Source organism: Zophobas morio, unplaced genomic scaffold (assembly GCF_036711695.1).
Source record: "Zophobas morio isolate AGI-343-1 ecotype UQ-CSIRO unplaced genomic scaffold, CSIRO_AGI_Zmor_V1 ptg000028l, whole genome shotgun sequence".
Lineage (NCBI taxonomy): Eukaryota > Metazoa > Arthropoda > Insecta > Coleoptera > Tenebrionidae > Zophobas > Zophobas morio.
This window is the reverse complement of record NW_026972133.1, coordinates 2,463,208-2,486,229: the sequence shown is the minus strand read 5'-3', so window position 1 is coordinate 2,486,229 and position 23,022 is coordinate 2,463,208. Positions and strand designations below refer to the sequence as shown.

Below are 23,022 nucleotides of genomic sequence, written 5' to 3'. Positions count from 1 at the left end.
AGTAGTTAAAAGTAACCCATACAAGAAGCATGAAGACTAGTGGATTTGTAAAGTGAAACAAAACCCTTGAGCATGAAGTGTAGATTAGAGACACCATTACACGTGTCGAAACATGAGATGAGATTATATACAAGATTATCACTTTAGCTTATTCGAATAAGTTATAGTCATCACAATTCATGATTCACAGAAACATATACAACTTAAAAAACACATTTTTATTAAACTGAAATTCGTACTAAAAATTAAAGGAAACAAGTTACTATGAATCCATGATCACACAAAACCGAAATTCTTTGTTTTGATGGCAAGTAGTAATTTCTGTCTGAGGACCGCACGACTACTGTAAAGTGGAATATATAAACGTGATATACATGTGTTCGCCGTCGGTAAGTGTGCGTCGTCTGCCGGTCGAATGGTGACCGAGGGCATGGGCTGGAACCCGTCCTCGCTGGCGGGAAGCGCCGGGGAACCCGTCCAGAAATACACCTACAAACAACCAGTTGAACCCGAGCGAAGCGAGCCGTCACCACTCACCAAATCCTGCCGCTCCAAGTGCGTCATTTTCTCCACGATCGACCACAACCACCGCTTGAATTTCACCAAACGCTCGCTGTTCTCGCCTGATTCGTCGTTAAATGAAGTGTACGAAATTAAAACCGCCACGTTTATGTCCCCCACGCCGTTCAACAACAGGCGCAGGTCTTCGGCAGTCAGACTGTCCAGAGACCCCTCCGGTAAAACGTCGAACACGCCAGTACGAATGCTCTGCAAAAATCGCGGCGTGAACACAGTCGGCCATTTTGTGACGTCACTACTTACGTCAATCGCCTTCTCTTGCACCTTGATCATCCTGTACTTGGCGTATTTGCGCACGTAGTCGTAGACGTTGCTAGAGGTGACCTCGATGTCCTTCCCGCCCGGCATCAACTCCACGGTGCCGCCGCCCTCCTCAGGACTCAAGTCAATCCTACAACCAAAAAATAACAAAATTGGTTTTATAATTTTTAATTCGGGTAAAACATCAAAACGGAATCCTACACTATACCGGGTGTCTGGAAAATGGCGGATTAAGTAATTTCATAAAAGTAAAATTGGCAACACTGCACGCATCTAATGCATGAATACCTCATTTTTTTAAATCAGTACTTGCTAAGATAAGGCTGATTTTGGCAGATGAGATATCCTTAAAGAAAAGAGAGGGTGGGTGGGCGGGGTTAGAACCTGCTAAGATAAAACTAATTTTTGCAAATGACATTCCCTGTAAGAAAATGGAGGGTAGAGGAAATTATTTTTAATTTTCGTTTCAGAAAATATAGCTGTTTATATGTTCACAGAAATGTTTAAAATTTGTTTTTTTGAGACAATAGTGAGTTCAGGACAGGTCAGATCACGTTAGGTCAAGTCAGGTCAAGTGCACGAAATAAGCAATTAATTTTATAGCAAATAGTATAACAAAACACATAATTAGCCCCGCCCACCCACCCTGCCTCTATTTCAGTGATTGATTTTATTCGGTCTGAATAAAATGAATGATCTTATGCTGACGAGAATTAAAAGTAGTCGGCTAGAAAAACGGGGTGGGCGGGGCTAGTACTTGCTAAGATAAGACTGTTTTGGGCAAATGACATATCTTCCAAAAAAGTAGAGGGCGGGTGGGCGGGGCTAATACTTACTAGATTAATACTGATTTTAGCAAATCACTTTCCCTTTAAGAAAACAGAGGGTGGGTGGGCGGGGTTAGTATTTTATACGATTCTTCATTTTCCAGAATCGCCAATCGAAATATGGCAATTTATACGATTTAAAAAAAAAATCATTTTCAATTCGACAGAGAAATTATGAATTTCGCCAAGAATGCGTTCAGGAGAAAAAAAAATTGGGAGCTGGAAATGAGCCCCTAATCAGAAACATTTTTTGAAGAACCGCTTGTATTTGATATTTTGATTTTTTTTTACATATATAAATAATATAATTTTTTCTTCCCTGTGATGATCTTTCACGTTTTTTTAGTATTTCAGATGTCATGGAATACGAAAATATAGGTCTACCATTTTCATTTGGCTCTTGATTTTGAAAAAAAAAAGATGTCCAAACTATTGACTGCGAAATTTTAAATGCGGATTCTAACATTTATCTAGATCTTGGCAAGTATTGCCCCGCCCACCCACCCTTTATTTTCTTAAAGAAGAGGTAATTTGCCAAAATCAGTCTTATTTTGCCAAGTACTAGGACCATCCACCCGCCCTTTATTTTCTTAGAGGGTATGTTATTTGGTAATATCAGCCTTATCTTGGCACATACTAGCCCCGCCCACCCGCCCTTTATTTATTTAGAGGGCTGCTAAGATATAGTTTCCCTAGTTCTAATTCGGTTTTATGAGTTTACCCATTATGTAAAAGTTAACTTCCCTAACTTCCCTACGGATTTAACCATACCGTTACCATTATATAGAATACAATGTTTAAATCCTTATTTATGACTGTCCCTTCACCGGCAGTAGTAACCTATTGTTAAGGAAGTTATCTTTTACACATCATAAAACCGAATTAAAACTGGGGAAACTATAAGAAGATTTTGACAAATCAGATTCCTCAAAGAAAAGAGAGGGCGGGTGGGCGGGGCTAGTACCTGCTAAGATAAGACTGACATTGGCAAATTACTCTCTAAGAAAATGAAGGGCAAGTGGATGGGGCTGGTCCTTACTAAGATACTGATTTTGGCAAATGAGATTCCTCTAGGAAAAGGGAGGGTGGGTGGGCGGGGCTAGTACCTTCTAAGATAAGAGTGATTTGGGCAGATGCCATACTCTCTAAGAAAAGAAAGGGTGGGTGGGCAGGGCTAGTATCTGCTAAAATAAGACTGTTTCCGGCACATGACATCTTCCATAAAAATAAAAGACCCTCCATTTTCTTAGAGACTAATTAATTTGCCAATGTTAGTCTTATCTTAGCAGGTACTAGCCCCGCCCACCCACCCTCTTTTTTGTTAGAGGATACGTCATCTGCAAGAATCAGTCATATCCCATCATGTACTAACCCCGCCCAGTCCTTTCTTAAAAGGTATCTCATTTGCCAAAATCACTCTTTACTTGACAGGTACTAGCCCCGCCCACCCACCCTCTTTTTGTTAGAGGATACGTCATCTGCAAAAATCAGTCATATCCTATCATGTACTAACCCCGCCCAGTCCTTTCTTAAAAGGTATCTCATTTGCCAAAATCACTCTTTACTTGACAGGTACTAGCCCCGCCCACCCACCCTCTTTTTTGTTAGAGGATACGTCATCTGCAAAAATCAGTCTTATCCTAGTAGGCACTAACCCCAATTTTTTCTTAGAAGGTATCTCATTTGCCAAAATCACTCTTGTCTTGACAGATACTAGCCCCGCCCATCCACCCTCTTTTTTGTTAGAGGATACGTCATCTGCAAAAATCAGTCTTATCCTAGTAGGCACTAACCCCAATTTTTTCTTAGAAGGTATCTCATTTGCCAAAATCACTCTTGTCTTGACAGATACTAGCCCCGCCCATCCACCCTCCCCTTTCTGAGAGGATTTGTGATTTACCAAAATTGATCTTAGTTTCGCAGGTACTAGCCCCAATCCCAGTCCTCTATTTACTTAGAGGGATCTCATTGGTCAAAATCAATCTTATTATAGTTTCCCCAGTTCTAGTTCGATTTTATGAAAGATAACTTCCTTAACAATAGGTTACTACTGCCGGTGAAGGGACAGTCATAAATAAGGATTTAACCATTATACTGTATAATGGTAACGGCATGGTTAAATCCTGATTTATGACTGTCCCATCACCGGTATAAGTATTCTATTGTTAAGGAAGTTAACTTTTACACAATGGGGTACTATCATAAAACCGAATTAGAACTGGGGAAACTATATCTTAGCAGGCCTCTAAAAAAATAAAGGGTGGATGGGCGGGATAAGTATGTCAGAACATAAGACTAATTTTAGCACTTTTGGCATTTTCGATCATTTTTCAACCATTTTCGAAACTTAGCCAAAGCCATTTTCTCGTAGATTTCGACATCCAAGTCATTTTCGGCTCCGTTTTTTCAATTTTTCAGAATCGCTAATCGAAATATGACAATTTTTACGATTTAAAAAAATTCACTTTCAATCCGACACAGAAACTATGAATTGCGCCAAGAATGCGTTTAAGAGGGGAAAAAAAAAATTGGAGCTGGAAATGAGCACCATAATTTTTCTACTAAACATCAGAAACATTTTTTGAAAAACAGCTTATGGTTGATATTTTGATTTTTTTTTAATTACTCGACATCAAATTTTTACCAATTAAATCAAGAACCATTTTTTTTCAAAATTATATTAATAATATAATTTTTTCTTGCCAAACGATTCCTAAAGAAAAAATCTCACTGTGATGGTCTTTCACGTTTTTTTTTAGTATTTTAGATCTAATAGAATACGAAAATATAGGTTTACTATTTTCTTTTGGCTCTTGATGATTTTATAAAAAAAATGTCCAAACTATTGACTGCGAAATTTTAAATGCGGATTCTAACATTTATCTAGATCTTGGCAAATATTGGCCCCGCCCACCAACCCCTTATTTTCTTAGAGAGGTCATTTGCCAAAATCAGCCTTATCTTGGCAAGCATTAGCCCCGCCCACCCACCCTTGTTTTTATAGGGCTAGTACCTGTTAAGATATAGTTTCCCCAGTTCTAATTCGGTTTTATGATGTGTAAAAGTTAACTTCCTTAAAAATAGAATACTATTGCCGGTGCAAGAAATGCAAGCAATCCAAAAATGTCAAGAATTTCAAATATCCTAAAAATTCTAAGAAATTCGACAAACCCAAAAACCTCAAGAATTCCAAGAATAATCCAGGAATGTCAGGAATTCCAAGAATCCCAAAAATACAAATATATCCAAGAAATTCAAAGTCAAGAATTTTAAAAATTCCAAGAAATTAAAAAAACCCAAGGAATTTAAAATTCCAAAAAATACAAGGAAATCAAGAAATGTAAGCAATCCTAGAATTTCAACAAATGTAAGCAATCCCAAAAATTCCAAGAACCCTATAATCTCATTAATTCGTAGAATCACTAATTCCAAGAAATCCAAAAAATAAAAAAAAATCAAGAATTCTAAAAATATCAAAATTACAAAAATCCCAACAACCACAAGAAATCCAAGAATGGCAGGAATTCTAGGAATCCCAAGAATCCCAAGGATTCAAGGAAATCCAAGAAATTTAAAAATTTAAGAATTCCAAAATTTCAAGAAATCTAAGAAATGCAAGAAAGGCAAGAATGTCAAGAATTCCAAATAACCTAAAAATTCTAAGAAATCCAAGAACGTCTAGAGTTCCAAAAAATAAAATCAGGAATTTAAAAAATTCCAAGAAATTCAAGAAACCCAAGGAATCTAAGAATTCCAAAAAATCCAAGAGATTCAATAACCGAAGAATCAGAAGAAATTCAAGAATGTTACGAACTCCAAGAACCCCAAGAATTTAACAATCCGGAAAATATAAAAAATTCCAGGAATTCCAAGAAATTTAGAAAATCCGAAAAATTCAAAAAGTCAAAGAAATCCAAGCAACCCAAGAAATCTAAGAATTCCAAGAAATGCAAGCATTCCAAGAATCTCAATAATTCCAAATATCCTAAAAATTCTAAGAATCGGAGAAACCCAAGAAACTCAAGAACTCCAGGAATCCAAAAATTCCCAAAATCCCAAAAATCTCAAGAATCGCAAAAAAGTTAACTTCCTTGTCAATAGAATACTATTGCTGGTGATGGGACAGTCATAAATAACGATTTAACCATGCCGTCTCTTGGGTTTTTTGGAATTCTTAGATTCCTTGGGTTCCTTGAATTTCTTGGAATTTTTAAAATTCCTGATTTTTCGGGATATCTTGGGATTTCTGGAATTCTAGAGGTTCTTTGGTTTCTTTGAATTTTTAGGTTATTTGGAATTCTTGACATTCTTGGCTTTTTTGCATTTCTTGAATTTTTTAGATTTCTTCGAATTTTGGAATTCGTGAATTTTTAAATTTCTTGGATTTTTTTTTAGATTCTTGGGATTCTTAGAATTCCTACTGGATTTCTTGGATATATGTATTTGGATTCTAGGCATTCTTGGAGTTCTTGTGATTTTTGATTCTTGGGATTCCTGGAATTTTGAAGTTCTTCGGTTTCTCGGATTTCCTACAATTTCTAGGATATTTGGAATTCTTCGAATTTTTGGAATTCTTGAATTTGGATTTCTTGGAATTCTTAGAATTCTGTGAGTTTTTAATATTTTTCGGATTTTTGATTCTTGGGATTCTTGGATTGCTTGTTTCCTGGAATTCTTGGATTTTTTGGAATTCTTAAATTCCTTTGAGTTTCTTTAATTTCTAGGATTTTTTAAAACTTCAGAATTTTTTGGATTTATTGGGATTCTTGGAATTCCTGACATTCTTTCATTTCATGTGATTCTTGAGATTTTTGGGATTCTTGGAATTTTTGGGAATTTTGGGAATCCTGGAATTCTTGAGTTTCTTGGATTCTTAGAATTTTTAGGGTATTTGGAATTCTTGAGATTCTTGGAATGCTTGCCTTTCTCGTATTTCTTGGAATTCTTAGATTTCTTGGAATTCTTAGAATTCTGGGAATTTTTGATATTTTTCGGATTTTTGGATTCTTGGATTGCTTATGTTTCCGGGAATTCTTGGATTTTTTGGAATTGTAAAATTCCTTGGATTTCTTGAATTTGTAAGAATTTTTAAAATTTCAGAATTTTTTAAATTTATTTGGATTCTTGTAATTCCTGACATTCTTTGATTTCTTGTGATTCTTGAGTTTCTTGGGTTTCTTGGATTCCTAGAATTTTTAGGATATTTGGAATTCTTGAGATTTTTTTATATTTTTCGGATTTTTGGATTCTTGGATTGCTTGTTTCCTGGAATTTGGAATTCCTGGAATTTTTGAGTTTCTTGCCTTTCTCGGATTCTTAGAATTTTTTGGAATGCTTGCCTTTCTCGTATTTCTTGGAATTCTAAGATTTCTTGCGTTCCTTGGATTTCTTAAGATTCTGGGTTTCTTTGACTTTTTGAATTTCTTGGATTTTTGAGATTTTTTGGAATTCTTAGATATCTTGAGTTTTGGATTTCTTGGAATTTCTGGAATTTTTGATATTTTTCGGATTGTTAAATTATTGGGGTTCTTGTAGTTCGTAACATTCTTGGATTTTTTGGAATTCTTAGATTCCTCGGGTTTCTCGAATTTCTTGGAATTTTTGAAATTCCTGATTTTTTGGATTTCTTAGGATTTCTCGAACTCTAGAGGTTCTCGGGTTTCTTAGAATTTTTACGTTATTTGGAATTCTTGGAATTTTGGAATTCCTAAATTTTTAAATTTCTTGGATTTCCTCGAATCCTTGAGATTCTTGGATTTCTTGTGATTGTTGGGATTTTTGTAATTTTGGTATTGTTGGAATTCTTGAATTTTTTCATGTGGATTTCTTGGATTTCTTTAAATTCTAGGAATTTTTGATATTTTTTGGATTGTTGGATTCTTAGGACCCTTGGAATTCGTGACTTTCTTGGATTTCATCTGATTCTTGGGATTCTTGGATTGCTTGTTTCCTGTAATTCTTGGATTTTTTGGAATTCTTAAATTCCTTGGGTTTCTTGAATTTCTAGGAATTCTTTAAATTTCAGAATTTTTTGGATTTCTTGTGATTCTTGGAATTTTTGTGATTCTCGGAATTTTTGGGATTCTCGGATTTTTTGGGATTCTTGGAATTCTTGAGATTCTTGGGTTTCTCCGAGTCTTAGAATCTTTTGGATATTTGGAATTCTTGAGATTCTTGGAATGCTTGCCTTTCTTGCATTTCTTGGAATTCTTAGATTTCTTAAGATTTTAGATTTCTTGGATTTTTTGAATTTCTTGGAATTCCTGGAATTTTTGATATTTTTCGGATTGTTAAAATCTTAGGGTTTTTGGAGTTCGCAACATTCTTAGATTTCTTCTGATTCTTGGGTTATTGGATCTCTTTGATTTTTTGGAATTCTTAGATTCCTGGAACCCTAGAGGTTCTTGGGTTTCTTAGAATTTTTAGATTATTTGGAATTCTTGACATTCTTGTATTTCTTGAATTTCTTAGATTTCTTCGAATTTTGGAATTCGTGAATTTTTAAATTTCTTGGATTCCCTTGAATCCTTGGGTTTCATTGGATTTTTTAGATTTTAGATTCTTGGATTCCTGCATTTTTTGGAATTTTTAGATTTCTTGGGTTGCTTGATTTTTTGGAATATTTGGAACTCTTGAATTTGGATTTCTTGGATTTGTTTGAATTCTCAGAATTCTGGGAATTTTTGATATTTTTCGGATTGTTGGATTGCTTGTTTTCTGGAATTCTTAAATTCCTTGGGTTTTTTGAATGTCTAGAAATTTTTAAAATTTCAGAATTTTTTGATTTATTGGGATTCCTGGAATTCTTGAGTTTCTCGGATTCTTAGAATTTTTAGGATATTTGGAATTCTTAGATTTCTTGGGTTGCTTGGATTTTCTAGATTTCTTGGAATTCCTGGAATTTTTTATATTTTTCGGATTGTTAAATTCTTAGGATTCTCGGAGTTCGTAACATTCTTGGATTTCTTCTGATTTTTGAGTTATCGGATCTCTAGGATTTTTTGGAATTCTTGAATTTTTAAATTTCTTGGATTTCCTTGAATCCTTGGGATTCTTGGATTTTTTTTAGATTCTTCGGATTCCTAGAATTCCTGCCATTCTTGGATTTCTTGTGATTGTTGTGATTTTTGTAATTTTGGTATTTTTGGAATTCTTGAATTTTTTTATTTTTTGGATTTCTTTGAATTCTTGGAATTGTTGAAATTCTTAGACTGCTTACAGTTCTTGGATTTCTTGTATTTTTTGGAATTTTAAATTCCTTGGGTTTTTTTAATTTCTTGGAATTTTTAAAATTCTTGACTTTTTGGATTCTTGGCAATAGTATTCTATTGTTAAGGAAGTTAACTTTTACACATCATAAAACCGAATTATAACTGGGGAAACTATAATACCGATTTTGGCCAATGAGATTCCTCTAAGAAAAGAGAGGGTGGGTGGGCGGGGCTAGTACCTTCTAAGATACGAGCGATTTTGGCAAATGACTAATTTCTTCGTATTCTAGAGACCGAGCTTTTGTTCGAAAAACCTAAAAGTACATTTTCACTTACGTGAAATTCAAATCCAGCGTCGTGAACAAATTATTACAATCCTTCGTCTCCGCGTCCACCACCAGCTGCCTCAGCGACTCGTACACCACCGGATCGAAGAACGCCAGATCGTGGAACTTGATCGGTCTGCCCAAGATCGACTTCAGCACGTGTCTAGTCAAGAAAATCGGACACAGTTCGTTCTGCAAAAGGCACAACCCCAACAGCCTGCCCACGTTCCTGAACGCGTTCAGCCGCTCGAAACTCGCTTTGCCCTGCCTCGGCGCGTAGAAGCCGCGCTTGCCCGGGCAATAGAACAGCGGCGCGTTGTCCTCCTCGTCCTGGCCGTTCTCCTCGACCGCGTTGTCGTTGCCGCCCGACCGGCCGGCGCTCTTCCGCGACGAGCCGCGATCCGTCAGCGTGAAAACGTCCAACTCCAGCAGCGCCTCGGACGTCAGCTCCTGCTGCGAGTGCAAGTGCGCGAGGATCATCTCGACCGCCTCCTCCACCTTGGCGCGCAGCGAGTCCTCGGACGCCAGGAGGAGGAGGAGCTGCGCGGGCGACAGCTCGAGGAGCATCCCGGTGATGCGACCGGCGAAGTTCGGGTGGAGGTTGTACACTTTGGGGTACAGCCGGTCGCCTAGTTGTTGCTGGTGGGCGGAGAGCTGCTCGTTGCGGGTGGAGCCGGACTGGTTGCCGCCGCTGCTGCTCGCCGGGTTGTTGGAGGAGGTGGAGAGGTCGGGCATGGAGGGGGCGTCCGAGTGGAAACTGTCGCTGGGGACGAAGGGGCGGGCGTCCACGTTCATGGTGCGGCGGTGCTCGCGGGAGCGGTTGGAGCCGCGCATGGGGACGGTCCTGCGCAGGACGTCCCTGTCGCGTCTTAATCTGCAACTTCAAGTTAAAAGCGACACGATTTTTACGATAAACATACCTCTGAAGGACACTGTATTGCGAATATTTGTTGTCGACTTGAGCCGACTCTAGGTTCGGGAGCTTCTCGTTAGAGAGGATGGCTTCGGCTATTGCGGTGTAGAAGCTTCGGGCGACCCCGGAACCCTCGCCTGGTTCGTCTTTAAACGTCACCTTGACTCGGTTTACCGCTAGAGGCGGCGACGACGAGTTGCGGCGGTTGTAATTGTTATACTGAGTGTTCAATTCTTTGAATGTCATCAGGAGCAACTGAGTGCGGTCGCGCTCCATCTAGCGAACAAACGAATTGCGAAAATGGCGCAGTCGGTAGGATTAATTTAGACACTCACCTTCGATAAAGTCAGATCTTTCTGTTGATTGTTCCTCAACTTCTCCATGTCCCGTCTGAACTTGGCCTCCTTCACCGGGAATCCACCCAACTCCGAGACAATCGAGCCGGGCTCCAAACCCACGTCCTCCATGAACACGCGCCCGAAAAGGTCAAGCGAAAGCCTCCACCGACCTAGGAGAAGGTCATGCGACACGGATTGTCCAATTGAGGGTCTTGCAACCTCCGTAGTGACCCCTGGTGTCGTTACTACCGTCACATTGGCCGAAATCTCCTGGTTTTCCAACGTTTCCGGCTGCTGCGAATCCACGTTCATCATCATATTTTCGCTCGTCGACTTCTGGACGTTACCCTACAAACGACCAGGGTTAAGGTGGTATCACTCAGAATTATCACACAACAGTTGAGCATAAACTTATAATTAACTTTAAATTTCTAAAATTGAAAAATTCAATTATTGAAGAACTGAAAACTCGAGAAATTGAAAAACTTACAATTTTAAAAATTGAAAACTGAGAAAACTCACAAAATTGAACGAAATATCCAAAAATTGGGAAATTAAAAAATTGGGAAATCGAGAAGCCGAAAAATTGCAAACCTAAAGAATCGAAAAATTGAAAAATCTGGAGCCTGAAAAATCGAAACCTTCGCAAGTCGAAAATGGGAAAACCAAAAAATATATTAATCGAAAAATTGGAAAACTGAAAATTTAGCAACGTCAAAAATTGTAAAATAGAAATACTGAAGAACTGGAAAATCAAAAAATCCAGAAATCGAAAAATCTAAAATTTAAAACATTGAACAATTGAAATATCGCAAAATTGAAAAATGGAAATCCAAACATCAAAGAATCAAAAAAGAAAAATTCGAAAATCTAAAACTTAAAAATCGACGAATCGAAACTCCAGAATTTAAAAAAATTGAAAAATCGGATAACTGAAAAATCGAAACATCGAAAAATTGGAAAACCGAAAAACCGAGAAATCCAAAAATCGAAACATCTGAATTCGATAAATCGAGAAAAAAAAAATGAAAAATTTTAAAAAAGAAAAATTAAAACATCGAAAAGTTGAAAAAAAATTAAGAAATCGAAGTATAAAACTGTGGAAAATTTGAGAAATCTCAAGTTTAACAAAAAGAAAATCCAAAAAGTAAAAAAGGGGTGGAAACCCAAAAACTGCAAACCGAAAAATTTTAAAATTGGAAAATCGACGAATTGGAATCGATTGGCCTGAAAATTTGAAAAATTGAATAAGCGAAAAATTGGAAGATCGAAAGGAACAACAAAAATTAAGGAAATGAAATAACAAAAAATTGTGATATAAAATCGAGAAAATGAAAAATAAAAAATCAGGAAAATGCAAAATAAAAATCGGGGAGTTGAAAAATTGAAAAAGGGCACAATTAAAAATCGAGAATGTGAAAAATGGAAAATGAGAAATTGTAATATTGAAAAACCTAAAGAATCGAAAAATAGAAAAATCTGGAGCCTGAAAAATAGAAAAATTGAGGAACTGAAAAACTTAAAAATCGAAAAGCCGAAAAGTAAAAAAACGAAAAACCGATAAATCGAAAAATTCAAAAACTGAGACAATCAAAACGTCGAAACGTCCGAATCTCGATAAATCGAGTTCTCAAAAATTTGAAAACTCGAAAAATTCACAAATCGAAATATATATAAAACAGTCGGAAATTGAAAAATCTGAAGTTTAAAAAACGAAAAACTGAAGAATTGAAGAACTGAAAAATCGAAACTGCGAATTCGAGAAACGGTAAAATAAAAAAAATATATATATTAATCGAAAAATCGGAAAACTGAAAATTTAGCAACGTCAAAATTTGAAAAATTGTGAAATGAAATACTGAAGAACTGGAAAATCGAAAAATCCAGAAATCGAAAAATCTAAAATTTAAAACATTGAACAACTGAAATATCGCAAAATTGAAAAATTGAAATCCAAACATCAAAGAATCAAAAAAGAAAAATTCGAAAATCTAAAACTTAAAAATCGACAAATCGAAACTCCAGAATTTAAAAAAATTGAGAAATTGATAAATTGAGCAATCAAAACATCCAAACATCTGAATTCGATAAATCGAGAAATAAAAAAAATTGAAAAATTTTAAAAAAGAAAAATTAAAACATCGAAAAGTTGAAAAAAAGTTAAGAAATCGAAGTATAAAAGTGTCGAAAATTTGAGAAATCTAAAGTTTAACGAAAAATTGAAAATCCAAAAAGTAAAAAAGGGGTGGAAACCTAAAAACTGCAAACTGAAAAATTTAAAAATTAGAAAATCGACGAATTAGAATCGATTGGCCTGAAAATTTGAAAAATTGAATAAACGAAAATTATGGAAATGAAAAAACAAAAATGTGATATAAAATCGAGAAATGAAAAATAAAAAATCAGGAACATGCAAAATAAAAATCGGGGAGTTGAAAAATTTAGAGGACGGAAAATTGAAAATGGGCACAATTAAAAATCGAGAATGTGAAAAATGGAAAAATGAGAAATTGTAATATTGAAAAATTGGAAAATTTGGAAGTCGACAAATTGTAAAATTGAAAAATCAAAAATAAAAAAACGAAAAAGTGTATAATGAAAACTTAAAAAATGTACAAAGTGAAAATCAAACTTGAAAATTTGAAGAAAAATTGAAAAAAAACTGAGAATTTGAAATATGGAATAAACGAGAAATTGTAAAATCGAAAGAAACAACAAAAAATAAAGGAAATGAAAAAAAAAGGAAAATTGTGATATAAAATCGAAAAAGTGAAAATGAAAAAATCGGGAAATTGAAAAATAAAAATCGGAAACAAAGAATTGGAAAGGGAAAAATGAAGAATTGAGAAACTGAAAAATCGAAACTGGGAATTCGAGAAACGGTAAAATAAAAAATATATATATATTAATCGAAAAACTGAAAATTTGGCAACGTCAAAATTTGAAAAATTGTAAGATAGAAATACTGAAGAACTGGAAAATCAAAAAATCCAGAAATCGAAAAATCTGAAATTTAAAACAATTAAAAAAAATATCGCAAAATTGAAAAATGGAGAAATCCAAACATCAAAGAATCAAAAAAGAACAATTCGAAAATCTAAAACTTAAAAATCGACAAATCGAAACTCCAGAATTTCAAAAAATTGAAAAATCGGATAACTGAAAAATGGAAACATCGAAAAATTGGAAAATCGAAAAACCGAGAAATCCAAAAATCGAAATATCGAGAAATAGAAAAAAATTGAGAAATTGAGCAATCAAAACATCCAACCAAACATCTGAATTCGATGAATCGAGAAATAAAAAAAATTGAAAAATTTTAAAAAAGAAAAATTAAAACATCTAAAAGTTGAAAACACATTAAGAAATCGAAGTATAAAACTCGAAAATTTGAGAAATCCAAAGTTTAACGAAAAATTGAAAATCCAAAAAGTAAAAAAGGGGTGGAAACCCAAAAACTGCAAACTGAAAAATTTAAAAATTGGAAAATCGACGAATTGGAATCGATTGGGCTGAAAATTTGAAAAATTGAATAAACGAAAAATTGTGATATAAAATCGAGAAAATGAAAAATAAAAAATCAGGAAATTGCAAAATAAAAATAGGGGAGTTGAAAAATTGAGGGGACGGAAAATTGAAAAAGGGCACAATTAAAAACTGAGAATGTGAAAAATGGAAAAATGAGAAATTGTAATATTGAAAAATTGGAAAATTTGGAAGTCGACAAATTGTAAAATTGAAAAATCAAAAATAAAAAAACGAAAAAGTGTATAATAAAAACAAAGTGAAAATCAAACTTGAAAATTTGAAGAAAAATTGCTAAAAACTGAAAATTTCAAAAATTTAATAAAGGAAAAATTGTAAAATCGAAAGAAACAACAAAAATAAAGGGAATCAAAAAAAAAAAGAAAAATATGATATAAAATCGAAAAAGTGAAAATTAAAAATAAAAATCGGAAACAAAAAATTGGAAAAGGGAAAAATGAAAAATTGAGAAACTGAAAATTCGAAAAATTGAAGAAACGAAAAATTGGAAAATCGAAACAAACAAAAAATAAATTGAAAAAATGAAAATTTGTGATATAAAATCGAAAAAGTGAAAATTAAAAAATCAGGAAAATGAAAAATAAAAACGGGAAACAAAAAATTGGAAAAGGGAAAAATGAAAAATTGAGAAACTGAAAAATCGAAAAATGAAAATCTGTAATATCGAAAAATTGCCAAATTGAAAAACTGATGCAACCGAAAAATTTAAGGAACGAAAAAGTGAAAAAAAAAATGTAATACAAATATGTATTATGAAATAGAAATATTTAAAATTAAAGAAATTGGAAAATCGGAAGACTGGAAATCCAAAAACTGCAAAGTGAAAAATTTTAAAATTGAAAAATGGACGAACTAAAAATTCAAAGCCTGAAAAATTGAACAAATTAAAAATTGTGAAATCGAAAAAAAAAAACAGAAAATAAAGGAAATGAAGAAACGGACAATTGTGATATAAATCGAGAAAATATTAAAATTAAAAATTCGCCACACTGAAAAATAAAAATCGGGAACAGGAAAAGTTGTGGAAACGAAAAATTGAGAAACTGTGAATTCGAAAAATTGAAAAATCGAAAGAAACAACAAAAATAAAGGAATTGAAATAATGGAAATTTGTGATATAAAATCGAAAAAGTGAAAATTAAAATATCGGGAAAATGAAAAATAAAAATCGGAAACAAAAAATTGGAAAAGGGAAAAATGAAAAATTGCCAAATTGAAAAACTGATCCAAACCGAAAATTGAAGGAACGAAAAAGTGAAAATTCTGGAAGTCGAGAAATTGTAAAATTGAAAAATCAAAAATAAAAAACGAAAAATTACAAAATGGAAACTTGAAAAATCTTAAGAATCGAAAAAGTGAAAAATCAAAAAAAAAAAAAAAGAAATATGTATTATGAAATAGAAATATTTAAAATTAAAGAAATTGGAAAATCGGAAGACTGGAAATCCAAAAACTGCAAATGGAAAAAATTTAAAATTGAAAAATGGACGAACTGAAAATTCAAAGCCTGAAAATTTGAAAAATTGAACAAATGAAAAATTATAAAATCGAAAAAAACACACAAATAAAGGAAATGAAGAAACGGACAATTGTGATATAAATCGAGAAAATAAAAATTAAAAATTCGCCACAATGAAAAATAAAAATCGGGAACATAAAAAATTGTGGAAACGAAAATTTGAGAAACTGAAAATTCGAAAAATTGTAGAAACGAAAATTTAAAAATCGAAAGAAACAACAAAAAATAAATGAATTGAAAAAATGAAAATTTGTGACATAAAATCGAGAAAACGAAAATTAAAAAAAATCGGGAAAATGAAAAATAAAAATCGAAAATCGGGAAACGAAAAATTGAAAATGACAAAAATTAAAAACTGAGAATGTGAAAAATCGAAAAATGAGAAACTGTAATATCGAAAAATTGCAAATCGAAAAATTGAAAAATTTAGAGTCAAGAAACTGTAAAATTGAAAAATCAAAAATTAAAAAACGAGAAAGTTTACGATGAAAACTTGAAGAATGTCAAAAGTGAAAATCAAGCATGAAAATTTGAAGAAACGAAAATTTGAAAAATCGAAAGATTACAAACTGAAAAACTTAAAATTCGAAAAAGTGAAAAATAAAAAAAAGAAATATGTATTGTAAAATCAAAAAATTAAAGAAATTGAAAACTTGGAAAACTGGAAATCCAAAAACTGCAAATTGAAAAATTTTAAACGTGGAATATCATGGAATTGAAAAATGAAAGCCTGAAAATTTGAATAAATAAAGAATTGTAAATCGAAAGAAACAAGACCTTGAAAAATTGAGGAAACGAAAAATTGAAAATAACAAAAATTAAAAACTGAGAATGTGAAAAATCGAAAAATGAGAAACTGTAATATCGAAAAATTGCAAAATAAAAAAATTGTAAATCGAAAAATTGAAAAATTTAATACAAGAGGGACAAAATATGTCTAATAAGGATTGTTAAAAAAAAAAACTGTCATCCTAAGTCAATTTCTCTCGTTTTTACAGGACATTTCAAATGGGATGACAACCCATTAACCGTGACGCTTTAACACAAACAACTGTACGCTTCGTATCTGTCCTCGGTTCAAAGCTCGACAAACCGAAGTCATCAGAAAGCAACCACTCTAGGACTTGCAAGTGAAACGTGGGCCAAACTCGACGCACACGTTCGTATCTCAGTCCACACTATCCCACTTACCATTGAAGATCCAGCCCGGACTATAACGCTCTTGCCCGGGCTCCTCGACAAGCTCGTCGAAGACATCAACGTCGCTTCTTGCGACGCGTCGTTGGACACCCCTTCCATCACCTCCGGATACGGCGCCTCGGTGGCCGCCTTCCTCGGCGACACGATGATCTGCGGCCTGGGGGCAGGCGCCTCTTGTTCCAAACCGATCGCCGCCAACAAGCTCGGCGCGACAAACGACGAAATCTCGTTCGTCTCGCCCGACGCCACATTCGCCGCCTCCTTGCTACTCTCACCGATTTCGTTCTTCACAGCCGCCAACAAACTCTCGAAAGTTTGGAAACCGCGACTTCGACTCCCCTCGGAGGCGGCGGCCACGTCAGTCTCGGTTTGCACGTGGACTTCACGCGCGTTCCGCGCCTCCGCGGACTCGCTACCAGGGTTGTAGCCTTGAGGGTACACCAAGGGGTTAGGACCCATCACGTTCAACGACTGCGAAATCGGGTGGTTCGCCTTAGCCGGGTGACTCATCGCGAAATCGCTAGTCCTCGTCGACAGACTCAGCTTAGTCGGAAGAGATTCCAGAGGGTTGTTCGATATTCCACCTACAACACGACAACAAAAGTGGCGCAGTCGCAAGCATTTTCACCAAAAATCATCACTCACCCGTCGACGTCAAAGTAATCGGCTGCTTCGGAATCCCGAACAAGTCTTCTCTTCTGGCGTTCGGCTGCAGCAAGTGCGGTTGGTCGGCTAGAGGCAGCGCCTCCGACATGGGGGTTTCGAACGGGTCCGGGGGCGGGCACCCCAAACACAACGTCGACTCCGACCTCTGGAAGAACGAATGCTTGCGTCCTTTCCCTGACCCTCCTTGAAGGCTCGACGAGTTCAGCGCGCTCGAAATGGTCGCCAGGTTCGACACGTCTTGGTCTTCGAGCGACTCGGTCTCCATCGCTACAGCGATGTCTTCTTCGGCTTCTTCGTTCTCGTTTTCGTCTTGGTCGTTCCATAGCGGGAGCGAGAATCCCTCGCGTCGCAAGTCGCTGTCGCCCCGGTCCGACGTGCCCGATCTCATGTAGTAGATCAGGGCGTCGAAGACGTAGGCGACGTGTTTGAGCGCGGACACGTCCAGGATGGGTAAAGAGTCCAAGTGTTCGTTGTTGTGGGCGCGCATCAACGATAAACAATAGGAGAGGAATTCGCGTCTGGCGGCGTGCGCGTCCACGCCGTCGCGTTCCGGACGGGTTCGGCTGCTCTCGACGTTGGTCGTGAAGCCGACCAATCGCGTGTTGGTGTTGCCCGAGATGGCGTGGCCGCGGTGGCTGCTCGAACGAAGACTGCTCGAGCTGTTAGCCGTGACTGGAAAAAACAGACGATTGTTAAATGGGGTCTGAGTTTGAGTTTTCGTGGCTAGAATGTGTTACTTGGCCGAGTCTGTTTCCTATCTTTTGTTTTGTGAGTTTGAGTTTAAAGCTTAAAAAATAGGAATCGGGTTGGCCGATAAAGGTGTATAAAACTGGGGGTTAGTAAATAAAAGCGTTAATAAGCAAAAGACCTAAAGAAGCCAAGCGTCGAGTAGGTTGATTGGGGTGCCCACCTCCTGCACTTATTCCGGTGGTGTTGAGAGGGTGACCGGGGCTGGATGGGTCCAGTGAGTTGGTGAGGGAGGCGCCGAATTTTAGCTGGGCTTCGGTGGCGTCCATTACGGTTAGTAGCCAGTCCCACGTGGGTTTTAGACGGAACTCCAAGTAGATCTATATTAAAAAAATGCAAAAATTAAAATTGGTCCAGGTTATAAATAGAACTTCCCTCGCCCCTGAAGCACAAGCAAATAGACCCAGTTTCTAATTTATTACGTATTATTAATTATACTGCAATTTTTGTATTATAAATTATTTTGTACATGTTTCAAGTTTTAATAAACAACAAAGTCTACAAAAAAAAATATAAAATAAGAGTCAAAAAACGCCTGAAAAAACGACGGTACGATAAGATAAAGGCGAAGAGAAAATCCTATGATAAAGGTGACAAAAAAAAAAAAATCGGACCCAAAATACGACAAAAAAAATTGGTCTAAAGAGTTTAGACAGTACTTCCCTCGCTGTCGGAAACTTGACGACTGCATGCCTATTGTGTTTTTTTTCTCATTACATTTTTGTAGTGGGAAATTAAAAAAAAATTGCGATGGCGTCATCAACATTTTTGCAAGGACACGTATATCAGTTGGGATAGATGTAGTGCAATACTAAGAATAAAATTATTATATTCTCAAATTTTCGGGAAAATGAATTGGGTCGTTTTGAATATTGATTTGTAATAATCAATAAAATAACGAAACAATTTACTCACGTATACCTACGTATCAGAGGCAACTGAAAATCGTGTATGTATAAACATTCTTAATTTAAGATGACAGGCGTAACAGCATACATGAGAGCCAAACAGAGAAACTGTAAACAAAACGACCGTCGGTTTTATTGCTTCGACTTCCGCTTATTATATAAAACATTGGGTTTTATTTTAATTCTTGACGGTGAAATTCACAATTGGTTGATTATAAACATGTCTATTTCACATTCGCGGAACCAAGTGAACGAATAAAACAAATGCAGGTCTGTAATGTTAAAGTCGATGTAAATAAGCGTGCTACCCTTATGTTTCAACCGAGTTTTTCCTTTAACAAATTTTGTGTCTACCAAATTGGGTTGGTTGGGGTGTAATACTAATAATAAGTGTTGCCTTTAATTTAATCAATAAAATAAATTGACTTCATTAATTTTTTTGAACCACCTCTTAAGAAAATCTAAAAAATTAGAATGGAATGATAAATCACAAGTACAAACTCATCATATTTTTTGCATTTTAGATAGGATTTATTCAGCAAAATTTAAGGGTGACGTCATCAATTTTTTTAGGAGGGATGAACAAATACATTTTGAACAAAAGTTTACCATGCTTATAATAACTTTAAAATATTCCCAAGATTTCAAAGCATTCGGTTTTTTAATTCCTGATTAAATCGATAAAATAAATTCACGCCTTCATTAATTTTTTTGAGTCACCCTGCATATGCAAATCCAAAAATATGATTGGAATGATAAATCACAAGTACAGATTCATCATATTTTGTACATTTTAGATAGGATTTTTTCAGCAAAATTTTGTGGTGACATCATAATTTTTTTAGGGGGGACGACCAAATACGTTTTGATCAAAAATTTACCATGCTTATGATAATTTTAAAATGTCTTCAAGATTTCGAAGCATTCGGTTTTGTAGTTCCTGAGTAAATCAGTAAAATAAATTTACGCTTTCATTTATTTTCTTGAATCACCCTGTATATGCAAATCCAAAAAATATGAATGGAGTGATAGATCACAAGTACAGACTGATCATATTTTGTACATTTTAGATATGATTTATTCGGCAAATTTTCGAGCTGACGTCATCAAGTTTTTGGAGGGGATAAGCAAATATATTTTGACTAAACATTTATTATGCTCTTTATAACCTTAAAACATGTGCAAGATGTCAGAGCATTCCGTTTTGTAGTTCCTGATTAAATCAATAAAATATATTTACGCATTCATTAATTTTTTTGAGTCACTCTGTATATGCAAATCCAAAAAATATGAATGGAGTGATAAATGACAAGTACAGGCTCATCATATTTTGTACATTTTAGATATGATTTATTCGGCAAACTTTCGAGCTGACGTCATCAAGTTTTTGGAGGGGATAAGCAAATATATTTTGACTAAACATTTATTATGCTCTTTATAACCTTAAAACATCTGCAAGATGTCAGAGCATTCCGTTTTGTAGTTCCTGATTAAATCAATAAAATATATTTACGCATTCATTAATTTTTTTGAGTCACTCTGTATATGCAAATCCAAAAAATATGAATGGAGTGATAAATGACAAGTACAGGCTCATCATATTTTGTACATTTTAGATATGATTTATTCGGCAAACTTTCGAGCTGACGTCATCAAGTTTTTGGAGGGGATAAGCAAAGATATTTTGACTAAACATTTATTATGCTCTTTATGACCTTAAAACATCTGCAAGATTTCAGAGCATTCGGTTTTGCAGTTCCTGATTAAATCAATAAAATATATTTACGCATTCATTAATTTTTTTGAGTCACCCTGTAGATGCAAATCCAAAAAATATGAATGGAGTGATAGATCACAAGTACAGACTCATCATATTTTGTACATTTTAGATATGATTTATTCCACAAACTTTTGAGCTGACGTCATCAAGTTTTTGGAGGGGATAAGCAAATATTTTTTGACTAAAGATTTATGATGCTCTTTATAGCCTTAAAACATCTGCAACATTTCAAAGCATTCTGGTTAGCAGATTAAAAATTAAATTTCAAAATGTTGTTTTATAATTTTGATTTTTTTTCCAAAAATCTGGACGTTTCGGGTGAAAAGTCGATTCAGAGTTGTAAACTACATGTGTAGGACTATGTTATTTTATGCAATTGAAAACCCATTTACTATGTACAATTTTGAAGTGACGTCATCGCATTAGTGGTGCGGATGATTAGACAAATTTTGGTTAGCGTTTTATCATCTACATGATATTCTTAATATAAGTACAAAATTTTACAACAATCGGTCGAGTACTTTCGGAGATTATCTGTCTAATAAAAATCCGGGACGGCAGACGGACAGACGGACAGACAGACGGAAATGGGAGATCTATTTCTTCGTCTTCTAGGGGTCATGAAAGATCGAGAATACGTAAAAGTAGAGAGTCGGCCGACGGACTCGATTACAATACTTCCTTTGCTTACGCTCGGGAAGTAAAAATGACCCCAAAAAGTCAACAAACAAAGGGAGACACAATTGAATAAAAATTCAACAAAAGATACACCAAAAAGGCGAAAAAAAAACTTTAAAAAGCCACAAAAACTGCATAAAAAACTAAGAAAATCCTAATTAATCCTAATTAAAAAAGCATGTCAAAAAAAAGTAAAAAACAATGAACAAAAAGAGACAAAGTATGGGAGATAAAAGTAAAAAAAACCCACATAACAGTGAGTAAAGGAGGCACAAATGGTGAACAAAGAAAATCAAGAAACTAAAAAAAATCAAAAAAGGCAAAAAATGTCAACAAAGACGCAAAACGTTCAAAAGTTACAAAATCGAAAACTGATTAAACAAACAACTGAATGATCCAACAGTTGAAAAAACTAAAAATTGAAGAAACGAAAAAATGGAGAATTCAAAAAATTCAAAAAGTGAAAAATCGAAAAACTGAAACTTGGAAAATTTGAAAAATAAAAAACTGAAAAATTTGTCAATTGAGGAAATTAAAAAATTAAACAATTCAAAGGTTGAAAACTGAAAAAATTAAAAGTGGACAAAAAAATTGTGGAAAAACTAAAAAATGCTTTAAAACAAAGGCGAACAAAGAACACTGGATAAAAAAAAAGCGCACAAAAAAACAACAAGGAAGACCATTAAAAAACGTGAAAGGTAAAAGGACCAAAAGCCACAAAAAAATGCAACAAAAAAACCGCTATAAATGAAAGGTGATAAAAAATGAGACAAAAGATACGACAAAAAAGTCCAAAAACAAACGGAAAAAAATGTAAACAAAAAATGTGAACAAAATTAACAATGAACCGAGAAACTTGAAAAAAAAACTACCAAAGGATATAGAAAACGACAACAAAGTGAACAAAAAAAAGCAAAGGAGAAACAAAACTGAAAAAAAATCAACAAGGTCACAAAAATAAAAAAATGCATGTAAAAAACAAAAATGCACAAAAAAAACAATGAAGAGCTATAAAAAATCGACTAAAAATGTGTCAAAAATCAACAAAAGGTCAACCAAGAAGAGGAAAAGAGGACACAAAAAATGAACAAAGAAAATCGGACACAAAATACGGACCCAAGAAAAATCAACTACAGCCACAAAAAGTCAACAGAGACAAAATTGAACAAAAATTTGACCAAAGACCCCAGAAGGCGAAAAAGAACTTTTTTAAAAAATAGAAAAACTGCACAAACTAAAAAAAATAATGTGGTGAAAAAAAAAGGTAAACAACGAAAACTAAATTATAAAAGTACACAAAAAAAATCAAGGCCATAAAAAAGATGAAAAGGGAAGAAAAAAGATCGAAAAAAAAACGAACAAAAAAATCAAAAAAAAGGGGGAAACGAAAAATACAACAAAAAATTAGCACAATAAGAAAAAAAACAACTAAAACCACAAAAACTTAAAAAGCCACAAAAAAGTCAAGCAAATAAGGGGTGACGAGTTTGAAGAAAAATTTAATAAAAAAATTAAGAAGTTGA

The 23,022-nt window shown here is 34.7% G+C and overlaps 1 protein-coding gene across 13 annotated transcripts in view; it reads right to left on the bottom strand.

The window, feature by feature from the left end:
- Positions 1-203: 203 nt before the first annotated feature.
- Positions 204-23,022, bottom strand: part of LOC135137120 (E3 ubiquitin-protein ligase UBR5) — a 57,933-nt gene continuing 35,114 nt past the window's right edge. For 10 of the 13 annotated variants that reach the window (XM_064066681.1, XM_064066683.1, XM_064066685.1 and 7 more), the window contains 9 exons: positions 18,255-18,453; positions 17,366-18,058; positions 16,712-17,304; positions 10,453-10,803; positions 10,125-10,393; positions 9,215-10,078; positions 823-970; positions 538-768; positions 204-489 (listed from right to left, as the gene is read on the bottom strand). In XM_064066681.1, the coding sequence (XP_063922751.1) occupies positions 277-489; positions 538-768; positions 823-970; positions 9,215-10,078; positions 10,125-10,393; positions 10,453-10,803; positions 16,712-17,304; positions 17,366-18,058; positions 18,255-18,453 (3,561 nt within the window). In that variant the 3' untranslated portion in view covers positions 204-276. The remainder of the gene's footprint in view (positions 490-537; positions 769-822; positions 971-9,214; positions 10,079-10,124; positions 10,394-10,452; positions 10,804-16,711; positions 17,305-17,365; positions 18,059-18,254; positions 18,454-23,022) is intronic. The other 3 variants (XM_064066686.1, XM_064066693.1, XM_064066694.1) reach the window with 1 other exon arrangement.